Source organism: Penicillium vulpinum (genome assembly GCF_028829585.1).
Source record: "Penicillium vulpinum strain IBT 29486 chromosome Unknown utg000004l_segment0_segment0, whole genome shotgun sequence".
Classification (NCBI taxonomy): domain Eukaryota; kingdom Fungi; phylum Ascomycota; class Eurotiomycetes; order Eurotiales; family Aspergillaceae; genus Penicillium; species Penicillium vulpinum.
Window position 1 is genome coordinate 3,966,632 of NW_026643244.1, and position 21,946 is coordinate 3,988,577.

Below are 21,946 nucleotides of genomic sequence, written 5' to 3' on the forward strand. Positions count from 1 at the left end.
ATCTGATCAGGATACGAAGGGCAGTGCAGATCAGCTACTATGCCCCAAAGCAAACCAAGATCCGTTGCTGCAGGTCGTAACATCGGCTAGATGTCAACCTATCAAGTGTCTAAGAATAGCAAGGATGAGAAGATCATGGAGACTTCAGCTCCAGGTTTCAGCTCAGGATTCTAGTAACCAAGGTATAAAAGCTAGCTGTTTTCTGCGAGCTGTGATCTCTTTCATTCCGAACAACACAAGACTCCAACCGCGTTTTCAAAGCTTCCAACCAACCCTCGCTTCAAATACGATCATAGCATTTTATAACGATCCATCCAAACATTTCACAATGAAGTTCACCATTGCCGCTATCATCCCTCTTTTGGCAGTCGCCATCTCTGCCTCACCTCTCGAGGCCCGCCAGGCCAAGGATGTGACCGTGGCTCTATCCAATGACGTATCTGGAGCCTATGCTGGAGCGACATTCCCAGCCGATAACACCGACAAGAGCATCTTCTCCCTCTACGGTTCTACCTCTGTTGGGGCAGGTGGTACTGTCAGGGCAACCTCTGCCCAGCTCACCAACTGGGCATCCGCCGGACAATCCATCAACTGTGTCATCAAGAACAACGGCGCTATCATCGGGACCTTGAATGCTCAGCAAACCTTTGTGAACCTTGATGGAGGTGTCATTCCCCGTGTTCCAGTCAACCTCAACAACGCTCAGATTCGCTGCCGTGTTTAAATTCCTGGCCTCTCACCAACCGCCAGAACTCTTGGAATCTTTTGAGTGATAGGATGTACCGGTGCAAAATCGGAATCGACTGCGAGACCGTGATTCATCATCTTTTCTGTGGCAAACATCTTGTTGTGGCATGTGTTGATAAATGAATAGGTATTCGATTTGTTGGACGAGAGAATTTTGATATTTTGACATCCTTTGAAGTTTTGGTAGTAGAAATCACATCGTAGCACCCGTAGTAGCTCATTTGGATTACCGCGGTACTCCTTTTTTCTAAAAGCTACTGGCTCTTTGTGCTTTTCTTGTTTCGCTCATTTCCTGAATAACATTATCTTATCACCTCCAAGGTTTTCGACATCTGAAAGTGCTCACAAGGTCCTCTGAAGATGGAAATATATTTGTCCAATTTTTAGAAATTTCATTTCATCTCTCAAAATAAAGAACATTGGATGTGCCTCGGGCGTTGGTATGTATAAGTTTGCAAATCGCAGGTCTCATCGCCATGATATGGACAACACTGAGGGTTGTGACGATCGGTATTCTAACTCCAGTCGGAGAATGTATGCCGCCCCTGTTCAATTTCCTCGCCAAAATGCCCCAGCGGATGACTTAGCTGACAATTTAACAGAGCGGACTTTCGAGTTTTACCCCTCCTGGTAATTGGATTCGCTAGCTATCAGCTTGACAGAACCAATATTGCTAGCGCACTCACGGGAAATTTTGCAACTTACATATCCGTCGACCAAAACATTATCAATCTCGGAAATCAACTGATGTTCCTGGGTGTTATTGTGCTGGAGATACCATCAAATATTATTCTACACAAAGTATGTGGTGTTCTCGCCAGGTGATACGCGAGTTACTAAGTCCAGATTAGATCGGCCCTCGCCAATGGATCAGTGGACAAGTTTGCATATTCGGGATAGTAGCATGTCTACAAGTACTTGTGCGCAATAAGTTAGGCTTTCTACTCACCAGGACGTTTTTGGGTCTTGCTGAAGCTGGGTATATCCCTGGTGCAATGTATACACTTTCTACTTGGTATACCAAACAAGAGTTGACAAAACGAATCGCCATTTTCTTCTTCGGCATGTTTGGTGGAACCGCTGTTTCTCCGCTTCTTGGAGCTGCTCTCTTGAAACTGGACGGAAAATACGGTCTTTTTGGCTGGCAGTGGATATTCCTCGGTACTATTAGGACTGCCCTCGCAAATAAAATATGCTAATAAGTATTTAGTCGAGGGTCTGTTGTCCGTTGCGGTTTCTATCGTCCTCTTTTGCTTCCTTCCTAAGTACAAGGAATCCCCTATATCGTCTAACCGACTGAGCATTTCGGAATCCGGAGAGCATCGCCTAATCAATAAAACATTGGCTCACCCTGGTAAAACGCATATATCATTCAAGTTCGTTTGGGACACGTTAACGAACATACGGAAATGGCCGCACTTTATTGCCACAGGTTGTGTCTTTGCTACGTGGAGCCCTCTCACAACTTATACCCCGAGCATTTATATGGAGCTGGGTTTTTCTCGAATTACGGCAAATGCACTTTGTGCAATCGGAAGTTTACTCACTCTCCCCGTGATTCTCTTTTTCGCGTGGGTGAGCGACAAATCGAACAAAAGGGGCCTCACTGTTATGGCTGCTATCTTTGTCTACTTGATCGCGTTGGTAATTCTGAGAATCATGATGCACCATGTGGATAAATGGGGCAAGTTTGGACTCTGGACAACAGTCAATGCTTTGGCTGTAGGCTATCATCCGATCCACAATTCGTGGATCCAAATTAACTGCGAGAGTCCCGAAGAGAGAAATATAAGCGTTGCGTGAGTGAAATATTTCCTGGTCGTTATTCAAATGAGCTAATAGTCTTCCTTCATTAAGAATGTGTAAGACTACTCGTCCTATAGTGGAAATTGAGATTTACTTCCTTTACTAACTCAAGGAAGTTGTCATGGCATCTACAGGAGGGCTTATGGCAGGAACCCAGATATTTCGGGCGGATGAGTCGGCTATATTGTAAGTGTATACTTTCTCATCTTACCCACCTCCCAACACTAATGATAAATATATGGACCTGATAGTTATCCAAGAGGGGTGTTGATCATGATTGCACTGGTGGCTTTGGGTCTGTTTCTTGTTTCCTTGCAAATCTGCATATTCTGGGCCCAAAACAGGTGTATCAAAGCGAAATCTGGCAATAAGGCGTTGAACAGCCTGTAGGAAGCCAGGGGCAGCCTTCGTGTCAGGTCTTCTCACGTCTAAGAAATTGTTTATATAATTTTACAAAATTCTTTCCACTGAGGGAGAAAAATGGCAAATAGAAAATACAATGGAAGAAACAAATAAGAGATTCAACATTCAACAAGCTTTCATATGCTTTTCAAGAATCCTAGTGTCTCCATCACTTCGTCTACTATTCTTTGAGCTAACATCTGCTCCGAGGAATCCACGTTATTGAGGAAATTAGCACATTTTTCTTCCACCAGGCCTCGAGGAATGGCTATGCTTTCTTCAATGTTTGAAATTTCCTCCAGCAATTCCTGCATCTTCTCAAAAACTTGCATTGGAGGAAGCAGTCCCATTTTGACCCAATCCAACCCCTTAAGACGGCATTCCCGTGTAATTTGCAAAGTTGCACGGATAATTGCTCGGCTTCGAGTTTGGTTATTCAAAACTCGGTCCGCAAAAATATGGCCATGAGCCTTGGTCTGCAGGTGACGCGCAATCCTGGTTGCACAAATCTCGGCCAGTGATGAGTATACCAGAACTCCCAAAAATGCCAATTGCAGAGCCCCCTTCATGTTCACCATACATGCAACAGATGATATGCCGGAGAATGTCCCCGACAAGGTCCAGAACCAATGCAAAGCATCTTTCACCCCAGTCCGGTCATATTCCCAAGTAGAACGAGCCCACTCCTCAAGCTCCTTTTGTGGTCCCTTGAATATCACAGTGCCCCCCTCATCGCGTTCATACACAGCATATCTGTCCTGTGTGTCGTTTTTAATATGATCTGGTTTGTGGATTTTGACCATAGAAGTGAAGGAAATAAGCACCGAGGCGAACCAATGACTGCTATATAGAAAGAACAAGGTGAAAGCCCAAAGGTCGGCCATCAAAATTCCGCACACCATACCAGTCGTCAACATGGCTCCGTTGACTAGGCAAATTAGGTCTAATGCCCATTTTGTAAGCAGCCACGTTAAGTTTCCTAACTGCTGACGCACATTTTTCTGGCGTTCTTCCCTTGATTGGTACATGGCATCCACGTAAACGACAACGAAGTCGTTTCCAGGCTGCTTGGATGTTTGAAAAGATATTATATCAGTCAGCCATGCGTTGCTCAAGTTGAGTGGTAGTTGACGAAATACATTCCCCGATACGTCTGATCGCACGTGGAGCATAACTGTATCTTGTGCGCATAATTTGATAGATGGATGAATCCACTTCATCGTGGCATTGAGTCGTTCAACAAGCATTTGCATGGGTGGCAGAGTCCCTCCAATCATTGTCAAGTGTGGCCATATGAATAATCCTCGATCAAACTGAGTATAAAGTCTTGCTGCACTCTTGTCAACGCGAGGGTTGTAGAGTACGGCCGCAACACCAAGCGGATCAAACGTAACTCCATCATCACTCTTCAATTGAGCATGCAAGTCTGTTAGTGACTGTGGAAACTTTTCTGCTTGTGCTAGTCCAATTATGGAGAGCAGACTTGAAAGATACAACGACGACGATGGCATTTCAAGGAACACGGGGATGGTCTCCAAGATTCGTAGCCCATGGTTTATTTTAAAAAAAAGTTATCTAGCTCAGTAAATACGAGTCAAGCTAACTCAAAATCCCGCTGGACATTCGCTAATCCTCCTTTATTGGGGTTAGTGCTTACTAGCTGGAGTCGCCATGGGTGCTACACGATCAGCGATCCACCAATAACTCGACCTCTAGGGCTAGTCCAATAAACAACCAGCAAAACTGCGCCTAGAAAAGCAAGTTGCAGACAGCTGACAGAACCTAAAGCGAAAAATAATATCGAGGGGTAGAAGAACTTTCCCGAAAGGTAGCTCGAACTCACATTAATTCTCGGTATGCCGCAGCTATCCTATTATTCACCTAGTCTCTCAATATAATCATCCCTCTAGTTCATATATTATTTACAATGGTTTGCTCCTGGATAACTGAAGGAAAGGCGAAGAATTGCTTCTCTTTGTGAAGTTGCGAGTCTGACCCCAGCTAACACAACACGTGGTCCGTCCACCTACAAGAAAACCCACGCACGTCCTAGTTGTACAACACCACAATCCTACTCCTAGCATGTACGTGCCAGCATCTTCAGTGTGCGGATTTACACTTGTTCGAAAGATTTATGGATCAAACGCCAAACTATGACCCCAAAGGTCTCTCTCAACTCTGTGCTTTATTCGATGAAGGCGGTGGGGTTGCAATAAGAGACGTGTTTGCTATCTATTCTATTGTCGCGTCTTCTCCAGATTGGAAGACCACAGCATTAAAATCCGGACTTTATGCAGAACTCATATCAGCAGCTTCTGCTGTTGGAAATGTGATTCCTGTCCTACTCACCACAGAAAATGTACATTTATCCACGGTGGACATTGTCTCATTGCCATGTCCAAAGCATCCACCTTTCGACTCTGCGCGGGAAATATCACCTCGGGATAGCCTTCCTTGGTTCCTTGTCAATGCATCAAAATTCTCTAAGCACCAGATTGTCGGCCGCGGGGACATTATTGAGTCCTTACTCATAATTCTCCAGCGACCGTGGTGTGTCCTTGAGCTATGTTGCTGCGATGGTCTGGTCATATCGGCTATTTACCAGTTCGCCATCATTGCGACCAAGCTCGACCCCGAACTCTATAATCATGCATCAGCTTCGCTACATCAGGAATTAAGAAGAAGAACAGTGGTTTCTCTTAATGATATAAAACACTCTGGGTTTTCGTTGGCTAAACCCTGGATATCTTTTGCCAAATTTGATACACCATCGTATGCTATCAAAGAGGTGTATTCCGACTTGTCTTTTAGTCGACTTCGCTCACACAACTCGTTCTGGTTGCGACTGATTTCTACCTGCGCTCCATACCTTGGTATAAGCTGTTCAAATTTGGTTCGCATTTTGTCGGACATGACTTCTAGGAGCACCAATTTCTCTGGGCAGAAGCATGCAACGAACCAAGAATATCACCCAAGTATTGAACGTCTCTTGCTTCATTCCCGCAGTTCAGTAAAAATATCCCCACGAAACTCGGCGCTCCCGACAGGGGGGAGTACCTTGAGTCTCAAGGACCACGGCAAATATATGGCACTATATGATTTCGAAATTCTGGGCAGGGATCTACAATTCCTTCTTCTAATATACAGACAGACTCTACGAATTATATCTGAATCCTTGCCTTGATACCGAACGAGGGATGGGGGATCGGAGTATCGGGGGTACATTTATTGATCTTCATCTTTTATCCAAGCCTTTTGCTTCGATTGTAATCAGAGGATTCGTTAGCTTATTTTATGACCGCTTTCGTTGTCAATATTTGAAAGATAATTATATCGTAACAAGTACAAGTGTTGAGAAAATTCTTCATCACGGTATAGCAATCAGCAATAAAAAATAGTCACATCATGGCACGTACAGGCTGCAATTAAAAACATATTAACCATTGCGGTTTAGCAGTCGACATCACAAAAACTCCAATGTGTCCTCGTATACAGGATCATCGTCGCTTGACTGGTAACCCTCTTCCTCTGTTGGGTCTTGTGTGGTGGCATTCTCTGACTCATCGTCAGGAGGTAAAGTCTTGACAGATGCTATTATAGCATCATAAATGTCCTGCGCTGCCACCATAGCTGATTCCGTTTTATGTTCTTCATAGACATACTGGGAATCGTCAAAGGTCTTGCCATCTACCAGACTCGGTGGTAGCTCGTGCCCGGAAATACTTCGGGCCAAAGTCCGTAGCATTGACTTCCGTAGATACGGCCCTGGCGTAGGCCAAAAATCCCTCGCCGCTGCCTCGACCTTCTTCGTGAAGAGGTCATTGCTCTGCTTCTTGCAGAAGATGTAAGTGATGATAAACCTAAAGTATAGGTATCGTTTCGCAGGTCTGTTCTGGTTTCGGAACTTCAACTCTTTCCCATCAAACTCCTACTAATATATTAGCTTGCTAGGAGGTAAAGGTGTTCATCTAATAACACACATCCCATAACCACGTTTTTGCGGGGGAAGCTAGGGCCTTTTGGTACCGCTTGCTATTATCCGTCAGGACACACTTCCAACGCGAAGGATCAGTAGCAGGCGCCTTCTCAGGGTTGGTGGTGTGATTCTCCTCCAGAATTGGGACAATGACTATTTGCCCACTGTCAAGGGCAATTTCAAGGTTTTTGTGGAGGGAAAGGGCTAGATGTTCAATTAGTACCAAGTTCGCTAATTCTAGATAGTCTAAGAGCAATAATTAAGTACCATTTCGAGTGTCAGATAATACGATCTTCCGAACGCCGAAGAGATGGGATATCTCATCGCCAGTCAAACTCCGGGGCACGAGATGAGCTGCTTTTACATCGTGGGCATTCCACTCGCCTGATAGATGGCAGTATGCCATTCCCTTTGGAATGCCATAATAAAGGGCCACATCTCTCTTGAAGTTAGAAGCATTGAAGTGGTGCTCCCGAAGCTCTTTGTCCTTCTGTTGTTGGGCCGTAGCCGACATGACCTTTGGCATGATCGAATCGACATAAGCTCTCTCCAGTAGCTCCACGTCCGGCTCTCCTTGTCGCCGGCGCTTATTGGAGGCTTGCTCTTCTAAATCTTCTTCCATAATCTTTCGCTGAAGATTCAGGGTTTTCAGCTCATGAGAAACCGTCCTTGCTGACGCCATGAACGGCTGTAAAGCGTCCGCAAACTCCGTGGCGGAGATCAGGTTGGTATCCAAAGCCTCAACAAGGCCCTCGTGGGCGCATTGTATGTAATCCAGATCACAGCGATATTCTTTGATTTTCGATTCCAGAAAATCGGACACGGACCTCGAAGTTGGAACTTCTTTCTTCTGTTTGTTGAGGAGGGCCTGTTGGCGATCCTTGGGCATGACAGCAAATGCCCGCCGCGGGACTTGAGGGGGATTAGACATTTTGATGATGAATGGAAGTGCGAGGCTAGAGGATTGTGGTGTACGGACTTGAGTAAAAGTAGAGAGTACTTGGGTACATAGAAACTATACTATTCCTATTTAGGAAATCATTACGACATTGGATCCGACACTCGATTAGTTAGGTTACCAATCCCTTCCGGATTAGTTAATTGGTCTTTTGGTCTTTTTGTACGGAGTTCTCCGTACTAACATTTGTTCTTACTTCATATGCTTCACCTAACGTCGCATTACAGGGAGTGATACATGATCGACACCATCTCTTACGCGGAATGACTCGTCCAAGTTTCATACAGATTTTTTTTCTTCATATGATCGTCGACTTACCAAATACTCTTTGTAGTGAAAAATGGAAAAACCAAAACCAAAATTGAGCTCCATATTCCATACCGTCTTCTCAATCCCTTATCATTCAAATATGAAATAGACTCCCATGAGAGAAATCATTATTAACATGTTGCTTTGTTGGTGTCGAGACCATAGTCTACCCCAGAATTTGAGTCGGGGATCTAAGGTGATCGGCCCCTCTGCCCCCCCCCCCCCGAATGACTCCGTACATTTTAGATCTATGAGTGTCAAATATTTATTGCATTTCCTACAAAGTAACCTAGATTTTTGAGGCCCACTTGCCTTATTGCATGGCCTAATTCTGGTCTCTCATTGGGCTTTGACGGGATGGGGGGATAATAACAGCCACCACTCCGCTATATCCCGTTTTGGACATTGCCCTACAATATTATAGCAATATTCACTTCAGGATGATACGAAACACCACACTATTTCACCCGTGTGGATCGCTGATTTTATTTACCCCTGTATATCATATTTTTTGTTGTATATATACCACAACCTCCTTAGCCTTTCTTATTTTGTAGCCATTCCAAAATCAAACGCATTCATCCAGTGTCTTGTCTTCTCAAAATGCACGTTCTCAGCACTCTGATTCTGTCCTCCGTCGGACTTGCTTCTGCATTTGACGTTCCCGCCAATTTGCAAGCAATCTACGATGCCCACAAGGTAATAATTGCATATTCATCAACTATAGTGAATGGGACTAACATACCTATAGTCTGGCGACTGCAAAAAAACACTTTCCTCCGGATATGACGATGGAACCAAGGGCACCACCGATATGGGCTATTGCGGTGACATAGATGGCGTCATCTTCTTGCACAGCACGAAGGGAGCCTACGCCGACATGGATATCGATTGTGATGGCGTTAACCGATCCGCCGGAGATTGCGCCAATGATGGAAGTGGTCAAGATGAAACCGCTTTTAAGAGCGAGGTGGCCGACTATGGCATTGAGGACCTGGATGCCAACCTCCACCCCTATGTCGTCTTCGGAAACGAGGGCAGCAGCCCTTCATTTATGCCCGATGAGCACGGTATGGAGCATCTGAGTGTGATGGCTGTTGTGTGCGGTGGCAAGCTGGTACTTACAACCCCTGCTCCTGCGACTGATTCAATATTTCCCTGCTTACATATTATTACCACAGCACTACGGTATCTGGGGTGATACCAACGGCGCCACTTCCACCGGAGAAGCCTCCATCTCTCTGGCTAAGCTCTGCTTCCCCAATGAGGGCATCACCGGTAATAGCGGACACGGCGATAAGGATGTCCTATACATTGGCTTCACTGGAACGGACGCAGTTCCTGGATCTGATGCAGACTGGTCTGCCAAGGACAGCAAGACCTTTGAAGCAAGCATCAAGTCTCTTGGTGATAAGTTGGTCGCGGGTCTTGGGGGCTCCACTGACTCCAAGGTTACTACCGGAGGCTCTGCAGCTTCATTTGTCACATCCGCGAAGGCTACAACTAGCATCAAGGACAAATCCACAACTTCCACCACGAAGACGAAGACCCGCACTCTTTCCAGCACTCCTGCTAGCACTAAAACCGGGAGCTCCTGCCGTCAGGACTAAATTGCCTGGCACGCATGGCCCTTGGTCGATTTAAGTATGGATTGGACTTTCGGAGAACAGCAGTTGGCTCTGTTTCTGGTCATATATAGCAGTGCAATAGTGTTGAAATGTTTTTGAATGTTGGTAATTGTTAGGAATTTATTTTACTTGTTGCGTTACTTGATTTGCATATTTTCCACATGAGACATCAGCATTATATCTCTTAAGCCAACGAATGTACAACATAGGTCTAGAGGGAGAGGCAGGGAGTTGTGGCCTGAGGTTCTTTAGTATAAACTCAGGCACCAAATCCAATACATTGCTTTTCTACCTCGTCTCATATACAGTATTTTTTGCACTTCCAGGGACCGCATTGGGTTTATCTTGGAACAAATTCGCATAGAAGAGGAAACGATCATAGTATGGCACATATTCCTGACTACTTGAATCATCTATGTACGAATTTTACATCGGGGAATTCGGTTTGTGAAAATAAATAAGACAAATGTCTTGTGTTCTATAGATGCAATAGGTATATGATCGATCCTTTATATATACAGAGAAAATAATTGCGCAAAATAATGCTGCTCAGTACTCCAGGCCCAAGATGATATTGTGTCATGCAAGTTCATGCATCATGACAAATGCGAATCCAAAATGCAACAGCAGGTGTGGAAAAACAGAAGAAATTGAGATTTTGAGAAGCCTTTGCCACTCATGCGTTCTCCGCGTGAAGGGCACCTTGCGACTTGCGACCGTACGGGTTCTCCTCCGCGATCCAATCCTGGTGGCGTTCAGGAATCTCGAAGCTGGTGCTCTTCCAGGGAACAACCTTGTTGACATACATCCAGTCAAGCTCCTCGAGTGTGCGACCCTTTCCTTCAATAACGAAGAAGTAGACAACGCCGATACCCACGAAAAGACAGCCAGCGAAGACGTAGCCGTAGGCAAAGTCGATCTCATCGGTGATGAAGGTCGTGAAGAAACTGATGAGGAAGTTCCACAGCCAGTTGGTTGCGGTAGCTGCGGCCATACCCTTGGCACGGTACTTGGAGGGGAAGAGCTCTGCAACAATAGCCCAGACCATGGGACCCCAGGTCATAGCATATGCGGCAATGAAGAAGCAGGTGACGACAATCATACCCTTGCCGGCGGCGGGGGTGTTCTCAGGGTTTTCCACATCCAGGACGAAATGGCCGATGGAGGCGAAGATCATGAACATGACGAACATCCAGATCGCTCCGAAAATCAGGGACTTGCGGCGACCGAAGTTTTCAACGACATACAAGCCACCAAAGGTAGTTCCAAAGTTCACAGCGCCGAGGATGACCTGGGTCACGAAGCTGTCTGAGATACCAGCACCTTGGAAAATAGTAGTACCCTATCAAAAATATTCCTGTTAGCAAAGTGTTTTCCCCAAAAGTTAACAAGAATGTCTGTAGGAACTTACATAGTAGAAGAAGTAGTTAGCACCACTGAGCTGCTGCAGTGACTGCAAGGCCATGCCAAGGACAATACGGTAAAACATGCGGGGGGCAGTGAGGAATTCATGCCACTTCTGGCCTTCAGACTCTGCCTCAAACTGCTCACGAATTTCACTCATTTCTTCCAAGATGCGAGTATGGTTCTCTGGGATACCGTAGAGCTTGGAGAGAGTGCGTTGGGCACTCTCGACCTTTCCGTGACGGAACTCATAACGTGGGCTTTCGGGGAAGAAAACCATACCGCCGCCAAGGATGATAGCGAAGAGGAAGGTGATACCGAGAGTGATGCGCCACTGACCAGTGCCATCCATGTTGTGAGTACCCAGGTTGATGAGGTAGGCCAAAAAGATACCAAGGGTGACGAACAGCTGGTAGCAACTGATCATAGCACCACGAATATGACGGGGGGCACTTTCACTCTGGTACATGGGGACGAGCAGGGAGCAGCCACCAACACCGAGACCAGTGACCCAACGGCCAACGACAACCTGGTACCAGTGGCCATCGGGGGCGGTAATTTGAACAATCAAACCGACAATGAGGATAATACACCAGAAACTGATGGACCACTTTCGGCCCATCTTATCAGCGACGGGGGCTGCGACCAGGGCACCAATCAGGGTACCGATAGACAGCAGGGCAACAATGAGACCGGAGCGAACGGTGCTGAATTTGTAAGAACCATCTGCTGTGGGCTCACCATACCGTTCTAGGTAGTTGCTCATTTCTTGGAAGCCGGAAATCTGACCAGTGTCATATCCGAACAACAAACCACCCATTGAGACGAAGAGGGCCATCACCAAGGACCGCATGGTTATCCGAGGGATTGGGGTATCGACACCCAGGGGTTGCTTGGGCTTCTCAATAGGGCTATTTTGGTGGGAGGACTCGACACTCAGCTGTTGAGCCGGGGTGATGGACTCCCCATGGTGGGAAGACGCTTCGGCACCCATGGTGTAGGAAGGAGGTATATGTCTGGCTGTGCTGGTATTTGATAATTCAAGTTGTATTTAAGAGATATAGAGGGATTAGAGGACCAGCTCAGACGATATAGAATAGAAGAATAGATATAAGCTGGGGAAAAAGAAAACCTTGGGGAACATGGGGGAATTGGGGGCCTTTTTGTAATCCAGCAATGAAAAGGTAGAAGAGAAAAAAATAAAACCCAGAAACCCAGAATGGAGGTGGGGAGACAATTGTGGAGAGGCAAGTTGTGTGAAATGACGATATTCATGGCTTTCCAAAGCAGGATGCCAGTAAACAAGCCGGTGGAAGCCGATTTACACAACTCCACCAGGGGAACAAGCCACACAGGACAAGTTCCAAGTGATCATGAGCTCTGGTTCGCCCCTTTTGAAGTGGATTTGTGGTTAGCCGTTTTTTTTTTTTTTTTTTTCAGGGCAAGGATCGGAGGTGGCGAATTTAAGCCGTAGGCCAAGGCCGTGCCGAGCTACTTCGGCATCATATATTCAGTTGAGGCCGATTAAGAGACCTCTTTCTCGTGGTTTTGGAACCATATTGATAGTATTTAGTAAAATATATGTACATTGAATGTGGGATATCAATGCTAGAATTGGATGAAAATTTTCAATCTGGAGATACCACAGTGGGCCATGTATGTATGTTGTATGTACTCCGTACTCCGTACCATATTCCCCAGGCTCTCCGGGTTCTCTCCGGGTTCTCTCCGGATCTCAACAAATTCCTTTCCTCTTCGGTATCCCGGTGAGAGCATCCCCGAGAATTATCGTCTCCGGACATGGAGGGTTTGGGTTTCGAGGGGAAATGCGGAGTCTGGGGGGGATATGCTTCGTAATAACTTGAGACATTTCTATTCTTATGTGCATTAGATCGATATTACTAGTATTACTTTTACAATCTTGTTCCCATTATTCCTCTATATATATGTGATCCCCAACATAAATAGCATCGGCATTGATATTGATATCCCGAATGCCGAGTCGTCAGTGGCGGGCATCCGAACCGCCACACCCGTCGTACGTCATTGAAGAATTTTCAAAATTCAAGTAATTTTCATTTTCTAACTTGGTAATTTCATTTAATTTATTATATGCATTTTGATTCCATGGTAATTTTCGTAACCAGTTCCTTATATAATCCAATTGTTTACATCTCTCAGGGCATCCATCTGGGCAATGGATCTAATATCAATATCACTTAGGTAATATGCATATCTGATTCATAATTTCTCTCCGCGGCCTCCCGTAGCCTCTCTAACTCGCCGAATAGTTCGACTCCGCATGCCGGCTGATCCGCGACGGCATCTCTTCAGAGATATTACCCGTGCCAAGTCGGGGCGATTCTCGGCAAGAAAACCCGTTCGGCTGATTCAACGGAAATCTTGTAGCATCCATGGATTTATGGATTTGTGGATATGATCTCGCTTAATTATGTACATAGTTACTGAAGGCTCGGAGATCTGGTCCACTCGACGGTGAGCGCTGTATAGAACGGGGTATCTTTCATTCTGTGCAATCAGCGATCCACTCAGAAAAGCTTGTGGAAAAACCACACATCTAGTACTGGTTCAGTGCACGAAGTAATAACACGCGGATTTTTTTTTTGTCTCTAATATCTCATGTCAAGAGATAATCCGGGTCTGCTGTACTTTAATTAGCCCGTGAGATTCACTTGGATTGTGAACTGGAGTCTAGGAAATGATTACATATAACGAAATGTAGAGGTCAAGTGGATATATGTTGCCATATATATACACGTTATAGCAATAAGAATTTCCGGCTTAGCCAGCCGACTTTCCATAGTACTATTACTGCATGTCAATAACTTGTCCGCATCTCCCAGGTACAAAGTACGGCGGCTGAAACGCCTTGACAAATTGAGACAAGCGTGACAATTCCTCCGCGTTTCAATTTCTGCAGGACTTTCCCCCGCAATAATTGCCATTGATCCATGCAGTCCTGAATTTCTTACATACCCCGCATACTAACGTGTGGTCTGACGAATGGACTTCCGTTGCCCAAGTGCCGAATCATTAGGGTATTCCATGCGGAGTACCGCCTCGATTATTCCGCAAACAACACGGGGGGCTTGCGGAATAAGCTGCACGGTAATATCCTATGGCCTGACATATGCTTCAGTCGATGGAATAATTTCGACTTCCTAATCCAGGGCGGAAGTCGTTCCCCGTCTTTGTATATCCCACCTGATCTTGGGGTATATATATCCACGCATACAGACATGCATCGACATCAAAACAACAGGCATCGGGAACTCTAGGATCACTATGAAAACAGTAGCACTCTTATCCCTGGCCGGCCTGGCCTGTGCCCAGGCTGCTGGGTACGGCCAATGTGGCGGAGTCAGTTGGACCGGGGCTACAACCTGTACCTCTGGCTGGACTTGCCAATATCAGAATGAGTGGTACAGCCAGTGTCTCCCATGTAAGTGTGGCCAGACATGGGTGTAATTCTCCCCAATTCGCTAACGCAGAATACTCCAGCTACTGGCAGTGGCACCACTACTACTCTCACCACAAAGGTCTCAACTTCGACAAGCGCCACTAAAACCACCACTACAACAAAGCCAACCAACACTAGTCCTAGTGGAACAGGGTTCCCCACTACAAATGGACTGGCATTTGAAATCGATGGAAAGACAAGCTACTTCGCCGGTTCCAATTCCTACTGGATTGGCTTCCTCAATAACAATGCCGATGTGGATACCGTCTTCGACCACATGGATGAATCCGGCCTCCGAATCCTCCGAGTTTGGGGATTCAACGATGTCAACACTGTTCCATCTGCTGGAACTGTCTATTACCAACTCCTGAAAGATGGAACTGCCACCATTAACACCGGTGCAGATGGCCTGCAGCGTCTCGACTACGTGGTTGCCTCCGCCGAGGCACGGAACGTGAAACTCATTATCAACTTCGTTAACAACTGGTCTGACTACGGCGGTATGGCTGCCTATGTCACTGCCTTCGGTGGCAGCCAGACAAGTTGGTACACAAACACTGCAGCTCAGACGGCCTACCGTGCCTACATCAAAGCTGTTGTTTCTCGATACATCAACTCGCCTGCCATCTTTGCATGGGAGTTGGCTAATGAGCCCCGCTGCAATGGCTGTGCCACCTCGGTTCTTTACAACTGGATCAAGTCTACCAGTGCCTATATCAAGTCTCTGGACTCGAAGCATATGGTCGCCATCGGTGATGGTATGTACATCCATGAGATCTCCTCGCGTGGTCAATTGTCTAACTCGCTTTTCTAGAGGGCTTCGGACTGGACCTCATGTCTGATGGAAGCTATCCCTTCAGCTACGGCGAAGGTCTGAACTTCACCATGAATCTGGATATTGATACCATCGACTTTGCTACATTCCACCTCTACCCATCGAGCTGTATGTATATCCTTTTTCCATCACTTCTGGTCTAGAACTTACTAATGTATTCACGCACAGGGGGAACCAGCAATGACTGGGGTAACCTGTGGGTCGAATCCCATGGAGCTGCCTGTGCAGCAGCTGGCAAGCCCTGTCTCTTTGAGGAGTACGGTGTCACCTCCGATCACTGTACCATCGAGGCTCCATGGCAGAAGACGGCGCTGGCCACCAAGGGTGTTGCAGCTGATCTCTACTGGCAGTATGGAGATACTCTCAGCTTTGGAAAATCCGCCGATGATGGAAACACCTTCTACTACGGAACTAGCGAATTTACCTGTCTGGTGACCGACCACATCGCAGACATTGAAGCCCAATCCTAAGAGCTGGGGTTGTGTGGGGGGGACAAAACGTGTCATCGGCAGATAGTTATCTGGGATGAGACAATTCCAACTGGCCTCGATATACTGTATCTACTAAACAGGGACTAAGAAATATATGCTCTTTTATCAAGATTTTTGAGAATGCTGCGCGGGTTATGATATGCAAACCACGCGGAAATAACTATTTTGGGGTATTGATACTTATGTACATGCAATTCGGTGCTGTTCTAGAATTAATTAGATTGAGCTAGCCTCAAGGGGTATAGAGGGTTTGGTATCACGATAGCAAGATAAGTTCAATGACTCAAAGTGCCTTCTTGGGGACCTCAGCGTAGGCTGGGGGCTCAGGGGAGTGTTCGTTTCGCTCCACAGCGTCGGTTGGGGGTCCACGGTAGTTGTTATAACCCCAGATAGCATACCAGACGGCAGCAATAATGATGAAGCCAGCAAACACCACGGAGGCATAGTTCATGCTCTCCTTGGTGACCGATTTAAGTGTCGGCATGCAGAAAAGGGGAATTGCAAGAATACTCCAGCCTAGAAGGGAGAGAAAAGTTAGCGTTGAAATTCGGGTGCAGAATTTTCAGAAACAACTCACCAAGAGCAATAACGTTAGCGATCAGGCCAAAAATTCCGAAATTGAAGCTACCGTTCTTGATATCCTCGCGACCACGGAAGATCAGGGAAACAGCGATCGGACAGGCATAGCTCGTAGTCAAGAAAATGACACCAACACCCGAGAAGGCATTATACGCAGCAGTAGAGCCAAAGTAGATCACACCGAGAATAATTTCCACAACCATACCCAACACCAACGCATTGAAAGGAATGTCAAGCTTCTTGTTGACGACGCTCCACCAAGCCGAGCCGGGAATACCACCGTCACGGGCAAAGGCCCAGGTACAGCGAGAGGTAGCAGTCACACAACCAACACCGCAAATGATACCCAACACGAGGAGGGGAATCAGCAGACAGAATGTACCCGCAGAGTTTCCAATGGCTGCCTTGAAGATGGCAGGAGTAGGTTGGCCCGAAGCCAGGTTGACCAGGTATGTGATATCGGGAAGCACGAAGCAGACGGGGATCAAGAAGAGAAGACCGGCGACAAAGTTGATGATGATGGTTCCGACCATAGCCTTGGGGACCATGATGGCGGGTTCCTGAACTTCCTCGCAGAGACTAGATTTGGTTAGCATGCGGAACGGCTGGATTGGGGGAGAATTTTATAAGTTGAGGGTCAAACTCACGAGATAATCATGCCAGTGGCTGATGTGGCATAGGCGGCTTGCAAGAGACCGATGAAGAACGACCACCCGGCAGGCCATCCAGCCTGAGTCTCAAAGTGACCAAAAACCCATGCGGCATCGCGACGACCTTCCTTGGCGATAGCTAACAGGCAGACGACAATAGCGACTAGACCGGCCATGGTCCAGAAAATAGCGAATGTCTAAAAAAAGGATAATCAGTACTTGTTACCCCATGGGGCAAATGCGGGACGTGCGATACACGATTACATACCTCCAACCACGGCAGCCATTTGTTACCAAAGGCCGAAATAGCGTGGGTCAACAGGGTAATGGCCAAGAAGACGAGGAAGGTCTGATATGTCTCGAAATCATCGGTGATTCCAACACCTGGTGATTTTTCAAAGACATTCAGACAAGCCACGAAGAGCAGACCAGTTCCGAAATTGACGGCAAGGGTAATGGTGATGTTCCCCGCAACGTATGCCCAGCCACAGATCCATGATGCGACGCGACGACACCACAATGGTGACAAGACGAATGTTTGATAGTAGACACCACCTGCAGTCGGGTAGACCGAGGTGATTTCCGCCAATGAGATAGCCACGCACAGAATCAGGAAAGAGATGATCACCCAACCCCAGATGATATTGGCAGGCCCACCTGCGGCGAGTGGATAGTATAGAGTGGTGGACAAGCCGTAGGGAACTGAGGAAAGAATGAAGCACATGAATGTGACTTGCCAAATCGATCGATTGCGAGACAATTCAGGCTTGTATCCCATATCCTCCAGAGTGCGATCCGCATTTGAGGTGCTCACACCCTGTTCAACCGTACCCCCGGACGGGAGACGGGATCCATCATCAACAGCCATTAGGAATGAAGTTTATTGGATGCTTCTGATCTGCATACGGTGCAGAATTGCTATATTGGAGAATAGTCAAGAGAGTGAAAAAAGGATAGAGAAACACAAACTACAAAAAAAACAAAAGATAGAAAAAAAAAAAGAAAAAAGAAAAAGAGATGACCAGGATATTAAAATGCAACCGAATGAAATCCCCTTATCCACAATGAATCCACAATTACGCCACCTTGACCCACAACACATCAGCGCGATTAACTTTGAACCAGTTAACGTGCGTGGAGGGGCCGGGAGATACGCGGTTCAGCCAATCACACTGCTTATAATCCAGAACATGAACGAAAGTGGACTAGTGGCCTGACATAATCCTTGTTTTGAAACCTTCGAGAAAGATTTGAGAGACTTTCACGGGTGCTAGTGATTATCCGAGGTGTGTCTTACAGGTGTATATAGAGTATGAGATCAGCAGTTTATCAGTATAATGATATCAATCTAATATTCCCCGATATGCTAGGTACAAGCATGCATCTTCAAATCTATGCAAATGCATACCTTCTCCGTATGGAACCGCATGATGTCGGAGGCGTTGGAGGCGTTGGAGGCGCCCAACTTCTGCCGAGCCCGGAATCCACGTCTTAGGAAATGGTCCCCGTGCAAATGAGACCCTGACGATTTTGAATCTGATATTTTTGATATTCTATAATACAGGTACATATTTATGTTGTACATTATAGGGCCGGGTTTGAGTAACCAGGACACCTTAAATATGGTTAAAACTCGGAATTTGCTAATTTCCGATACCAGCCGTGTTTTGACAGGCCATCCCGCAAGTATAGAGATAGCCTCAATTAAAAAGGGGCCACAGGTTCTGAGTGCAAATATTTTCATTGGTCAGGCTATCTTGGCTGCACTTTTTTGCTTTTTCCCTACGGCGTACTCCGTATAGTCAATTTATTTTTCAATTGTTGGCAACTTGGAGCGTCTGTTGCTGAGAGGCTGGAGAGTTGATGTTGGAGGGAGATTAAGGTGCTGTTTACCCGGTGAATCCCTTCCAAAATCATAGGTATACGGAATATATGGGGTCATGAGAGACATGTCCAATATCACATGTAATTGTTACTCCGCATCATATGTCATTCTCTAGTACTTGGTAGTCACAACAAACGGGTGGGACTGGCAATATGTGGTTGCCTAAGGTGTCCACCGAGCTTACCCCGTTGTCTCCAATAAATTTGCCCCAACACTTCGGGCGCAAGTACCTCCATACAACTTAGTGCCCACCAATATCCGCAATCCAAATTCCCACACCGATATAATGCGAACGTTCCCAAGAATTCCATCTGTTTCCAGAACCGAGTCGAACCCTTGATGCTCATTCGGGTGGATTGCTGCTGAGCGTGACATGTGCCCCAAGCTTACAGGCTATTGGTGTGTCATATCTACAGCCATCATCACAATCAAAGAGGGGGTGTATACACACATTGTGAGCGATAGTCGAAGCGAGACATTTTGCGACCGGACCAGCGCATTCAACACTCGTGACGCTCGTATCCAACATGGCGATCGCAATGCGCAGGGGAATGAAAGATACGAGCGCATCAGGAACACAGACGTATCCAACTTGTGTGCTATAGATACAGTTTCCCAGGATCAACCTACCAGTCATGTATCATGCATCGTGTACAAATGCCTCACTGATAGGATCCATGCAGACCACACAATTTCATCCAAGATCCTACCCCACGGTCGCTAACCTATAGATGTGCCCAGACGAACACCCGTGCCCGACTCCTCGACTCCTCCGACCCCTCCGACTCCTTATCCCCATACAAGCCATGGCTATGTGCTAGATATCTCGCCTGAGACATGGAATTTTGCAGTTCAGATACAAGCGTGAGACAGACGAAAATGTGGGGGTACCGGAAGTCTCGGCTTTAGGTGCTCTTCAGTCTCTGGTCTTGGGTCTGTTGGAAATAAGTACTTCATACTCATGACCAATCAATCACAGATGAGAGGTATACGAGTCTTGATTGTAAATTCCGAATGTGCCATTTTAATCGAAATTGGTGAATGTCAACTCCAAATGGGGAATTCCACGGAACGCCGAAGGCTTCGTCTCGGTCCGTGGTGGGGGATGTGGGGAATCTTCTTTCCAGAATTGGAAAATTGTGGGGGAAGGAACCTGAATGACATGCATAGACTCTCTTTGGGCGACATTGAAGAATCCCTTACTGGGCTGTAAGGAGTCTTGAAAATCAAAATAGCGATCTCGTCTCATCCCTAAAAATACTACCCGTGGCCGTTACCTTTAAGCTCACCCTCTATGTCCATCTTCTATATATGTCCAGATTGATAGTAATAGATTTACTGTAGTTCGCAACATTATATAGCCGTATAGCTGTAGTACCAATCATCGGTGCATGTTCTTATACCAAAATGACGTCGATTTCTTGATTGGGTGTCGGCCCTAAAGAAACATTTGGAGTCCTCACAAAACAAAACTTGAGTCATTATGAGGACAAGTACAAGTACCAGTAGGACAGCGTGATTCAAAGTGATCCTTCTTCTTCTTCTCTTCCGTCGCATCCTCATACAACATGGCCATCCAACTTGTTAAATCGTTTCAACATTTAACTGCATGCTTCATCCTCGCAATCAAGAACACATTTTCATCTATCACCACTACCACCAAGCATCTCAAAGCCAAGCATCACGACTGTATCAAAGCTGACAGAGTTAAACTGCTCTTACAAAAACTTCAAGAAGAAAAACATACCAACCTTCAACTCAACTGGATATCTGAACATCGCCAGGAGATACGACGGGCTCACAATATCATCCAACGAGAAACATACATCCGTGAGCTATTTTTCGACTATGACATCCAAGCTCAGAAGGAAAGCCCGCCAGAACCTTACACCCTGAAGAACCTTCAAAAATGCGATCTCGAGCTCAAGCTACTCAACATTGAATACTTCGAACACCTGGAACGGATGGCAGAACTCATGAAGCGAAAACCACTAGGGCACCTCGTTCATCGATATGCGAGAAATCTGCGACACAATCTAAAACAGCTCTGGATTATCGAACGGACCTACTGTCAACTTCGGGGAGGCTGCTGCGCTCGTGAATGTGGTTGCTGTGAGCGACCTTGGGATACCATCCGGGACCCTTCTGGAAAGATTCAATATATGCACTGCACCGGAAGCTGTGGATGCTGCACCCGCCACCGCGGTTACTCTTCCTCAAGTATGGTGGTGAATAAAAAATCCGACATCTAGCCTGAACGAGTTGGTGCTCGACGGGCCAATCTAGGCAGGTCCTGGCGCCACAACCAATGAGAGGGGTCTTTCGCTTTGCGGGGGCGTCTCGGAATCGTGAACAGTTATGATGGTGGGAGGATAAGTGAATGGGGAGATTTCTCTTGCTTGCATGATTTGGGCGGTTCTTGGATTCTTGATAAACCTTTCTTGGGTATTGATCACATGGTGCACTAAGGCCGAGATGGAATATCATGCAATAATAAGAAACTTTGGAAGATATAATTCCCGGCGTTGCTTATTTGAGCTTAGTATGCTCCTTTGGCCCGTGTAAGCTAGTACTATTACATCGAAGGGATCAATGGCCTTTGATTGGTTATCTTAAATATCTTTACTATTCTGGCGTAGTGTCAGCTTTCCCCATTCCTTCCTGATACGAGGGCATTTCGGTTTGCTCCCGAGGTCTGTACCTAGTTTCTTTGCCCAGTCTCTCCCCTTGCCTGGTCCCGTTGCCCAGTCTCTTTGCCCAGACTTTGTCTTTGCTTTTCACTTGTTCTGGAGCCA

At 46.4% G+C, this 21,946-nt stretch overlaps 9 protein-coding genes across 9 annotated transcripts; 5 read left to right on the forward strand and 4 right to left on the reverse strand.

Moving 5' to 3' along the window:
* Nucleotides 1-328: 328 nt before the first annotated feature.
* N7479_010005 (uncharacterized protein) lies at nt 329-724 on the forward strand (the record flags this gene model as incomplete). The annotated part of the gene is made up of 1 exon (XM_057257698.1): nt 329-724. The coding sequence occupies one exon, from the start codon at nt 329-331 to the stop codon at nt 722-724; it is 396 nt and encodes a 131-aa protein (XP_057105156.1).
* Nucleotides 725-1,228: 504 nt separating this feature from the next.
* On the forward strand, nt 1,229-2,550 carry N7479_010006 (uncharacterized protein; the record flags this gene model as incomplete). Its single annotated transcript, XM_057257699.1, has 4 exons — nt 1,229-1,281; nt 1,350-1,548; nt 1,599-1,908; nt 1,958-2,550. 4 exons carry the CDS (start codon nt 1,229-1,231, stop codon nt 2,548-2,550), a joined length of 1,155 nt encoding a protein of 384 aa, XP_057105157.1.
* Nucleotides 2,551-3,092: 542 nt separating this feature from the next.
* Nucleotides 3,093-4,466, reverse strand: N7479_010007 (uncharacterized protein; the record flags this gene model as incomplete). The annotated part of the gene is made up of 1 exon (XM_057257700.1): nt 3,093-4,466. The coding sequence occupies one exon, from the start codon at nt 4,464-4,466 to the stop codon at nt 3,093-3,095; it is 1,374 nt and encodes a 457-aa protein (XP_057105158.1).
* A 1,952-nt stretch (nt 4,467-6,418) lies between these two features.
* N7479_010008 (HNH endonuclease signature motif containing protein) lies at nt 6,419-7,862 on the reverse strand (the record flags this gene model as incomplete). Its single annotated transcript, XM_057257701.1, has 3 exons — nt 6,419-6,883; nt 6,936-7,135; nt 7,199-7,862. 3 exons carry the CDS (start codon nt 7,860-7,862, stop codon nt 6,419-6,421), a joined length of 1,329 nt encoding a protein of 442 aa, XP_057105159.1.
* Nucleotides 7,863-8,801: 939 nt separating this feature from the next.
* Nucleotides 8,802-9,808, forward strand: N7479_010009 (glycoside hydrolase family 75 protein; the record flags this gene model as incomplete). The annotated part of the gene is made up of 3 exons (XM_057257702.1): nt 8,802-8,897; nt 8,950-9,315; nt 9,380-9,808. 3 exons carry the CDS (start codon nt 8,802-8,804, stop codon nt 9,806-9,808), a joined length of 891 nt encoding a protein of 296 aa, XP_057105160.1.
* Nucleotides 9,809-10,502: 694 nt separating this feature from the next.
* N7479_010010 (sugar porter family MFS transporter) lies at nt 10,503-12,224 on the reverse strand (the record flags this gene model as incomplete). The annotated part of the gene is made up of 2 exons (XM_057257703.1): nt 10,503-11,168; nt 11,238-12,224. 2 exons carry the CDS (start codon nt 12,222-12,224, stop codon nt 10,503-10,505), a joined length of 1,653 nt encoding a protein of 550 aa, XP_057105161.1.
* A 2,312-nt stretch (nt 12,225-14,536) lies between these two features.
* On the forward strand, nt 14,537-16,016 carry N7479_010011 (uncharacterized protein; the record flags this gene model as incomplete). The annotated part of the gene is made up of 4 exons (XM_057257704.1): nt 14,537-14,693; nt 14,753-15,469; nt 15,526-15,654; nt 15,715-16,016. 4 exons carry the CDS (start codon nt 14,537-14,539, stop codon nt 16,014-16,016), a joined length of 1,305 nt encoding a protein of 434 aa, XP_057105162.1.
* Nucleotides 16,017-16,320: 304 nt separating this feature from the next.
* On the reverse strand, nt 16,321-18,134 carry N7479_010012 (putative amino acid permease; the record flags this gene model as incomplete). Its single annotated transcript, XM_057257705.1, has 4 exons — nt 16,321-16,553; nt 16,615-17,195; nt 17,264-17,463; nt 17,535-18,134. The coding sequence occupies 4 exons, from the start codon at nt 18,132-18,134 to the stop codon at nt 16,321-16,323; spliced, it is 1,614 nt and encodes a 537-aa protein (XP_057105163.1).
* Nucleotides 18,135-20,719: 2,585 nt separating this feature from the next.
* On the forward strand, nt 20,720-21,403 carry N7479_010013 (uncharacterized protein; the record flags this gene model as incomplete). The annotated part of the gene is made up of 1 exon (XM_057257706.1): nt 20,720-21,403. The coding sequence occupies one exon, from the start codon at nt 20,720-20,722 to the stop codon at nt 21,401-21,403; it is 684 nt and encodes a 227-aa protein (XP_057105164.1).
* Between the last annotated feature and the right edge of the window lie 543 nt (nt 21,404-21,946).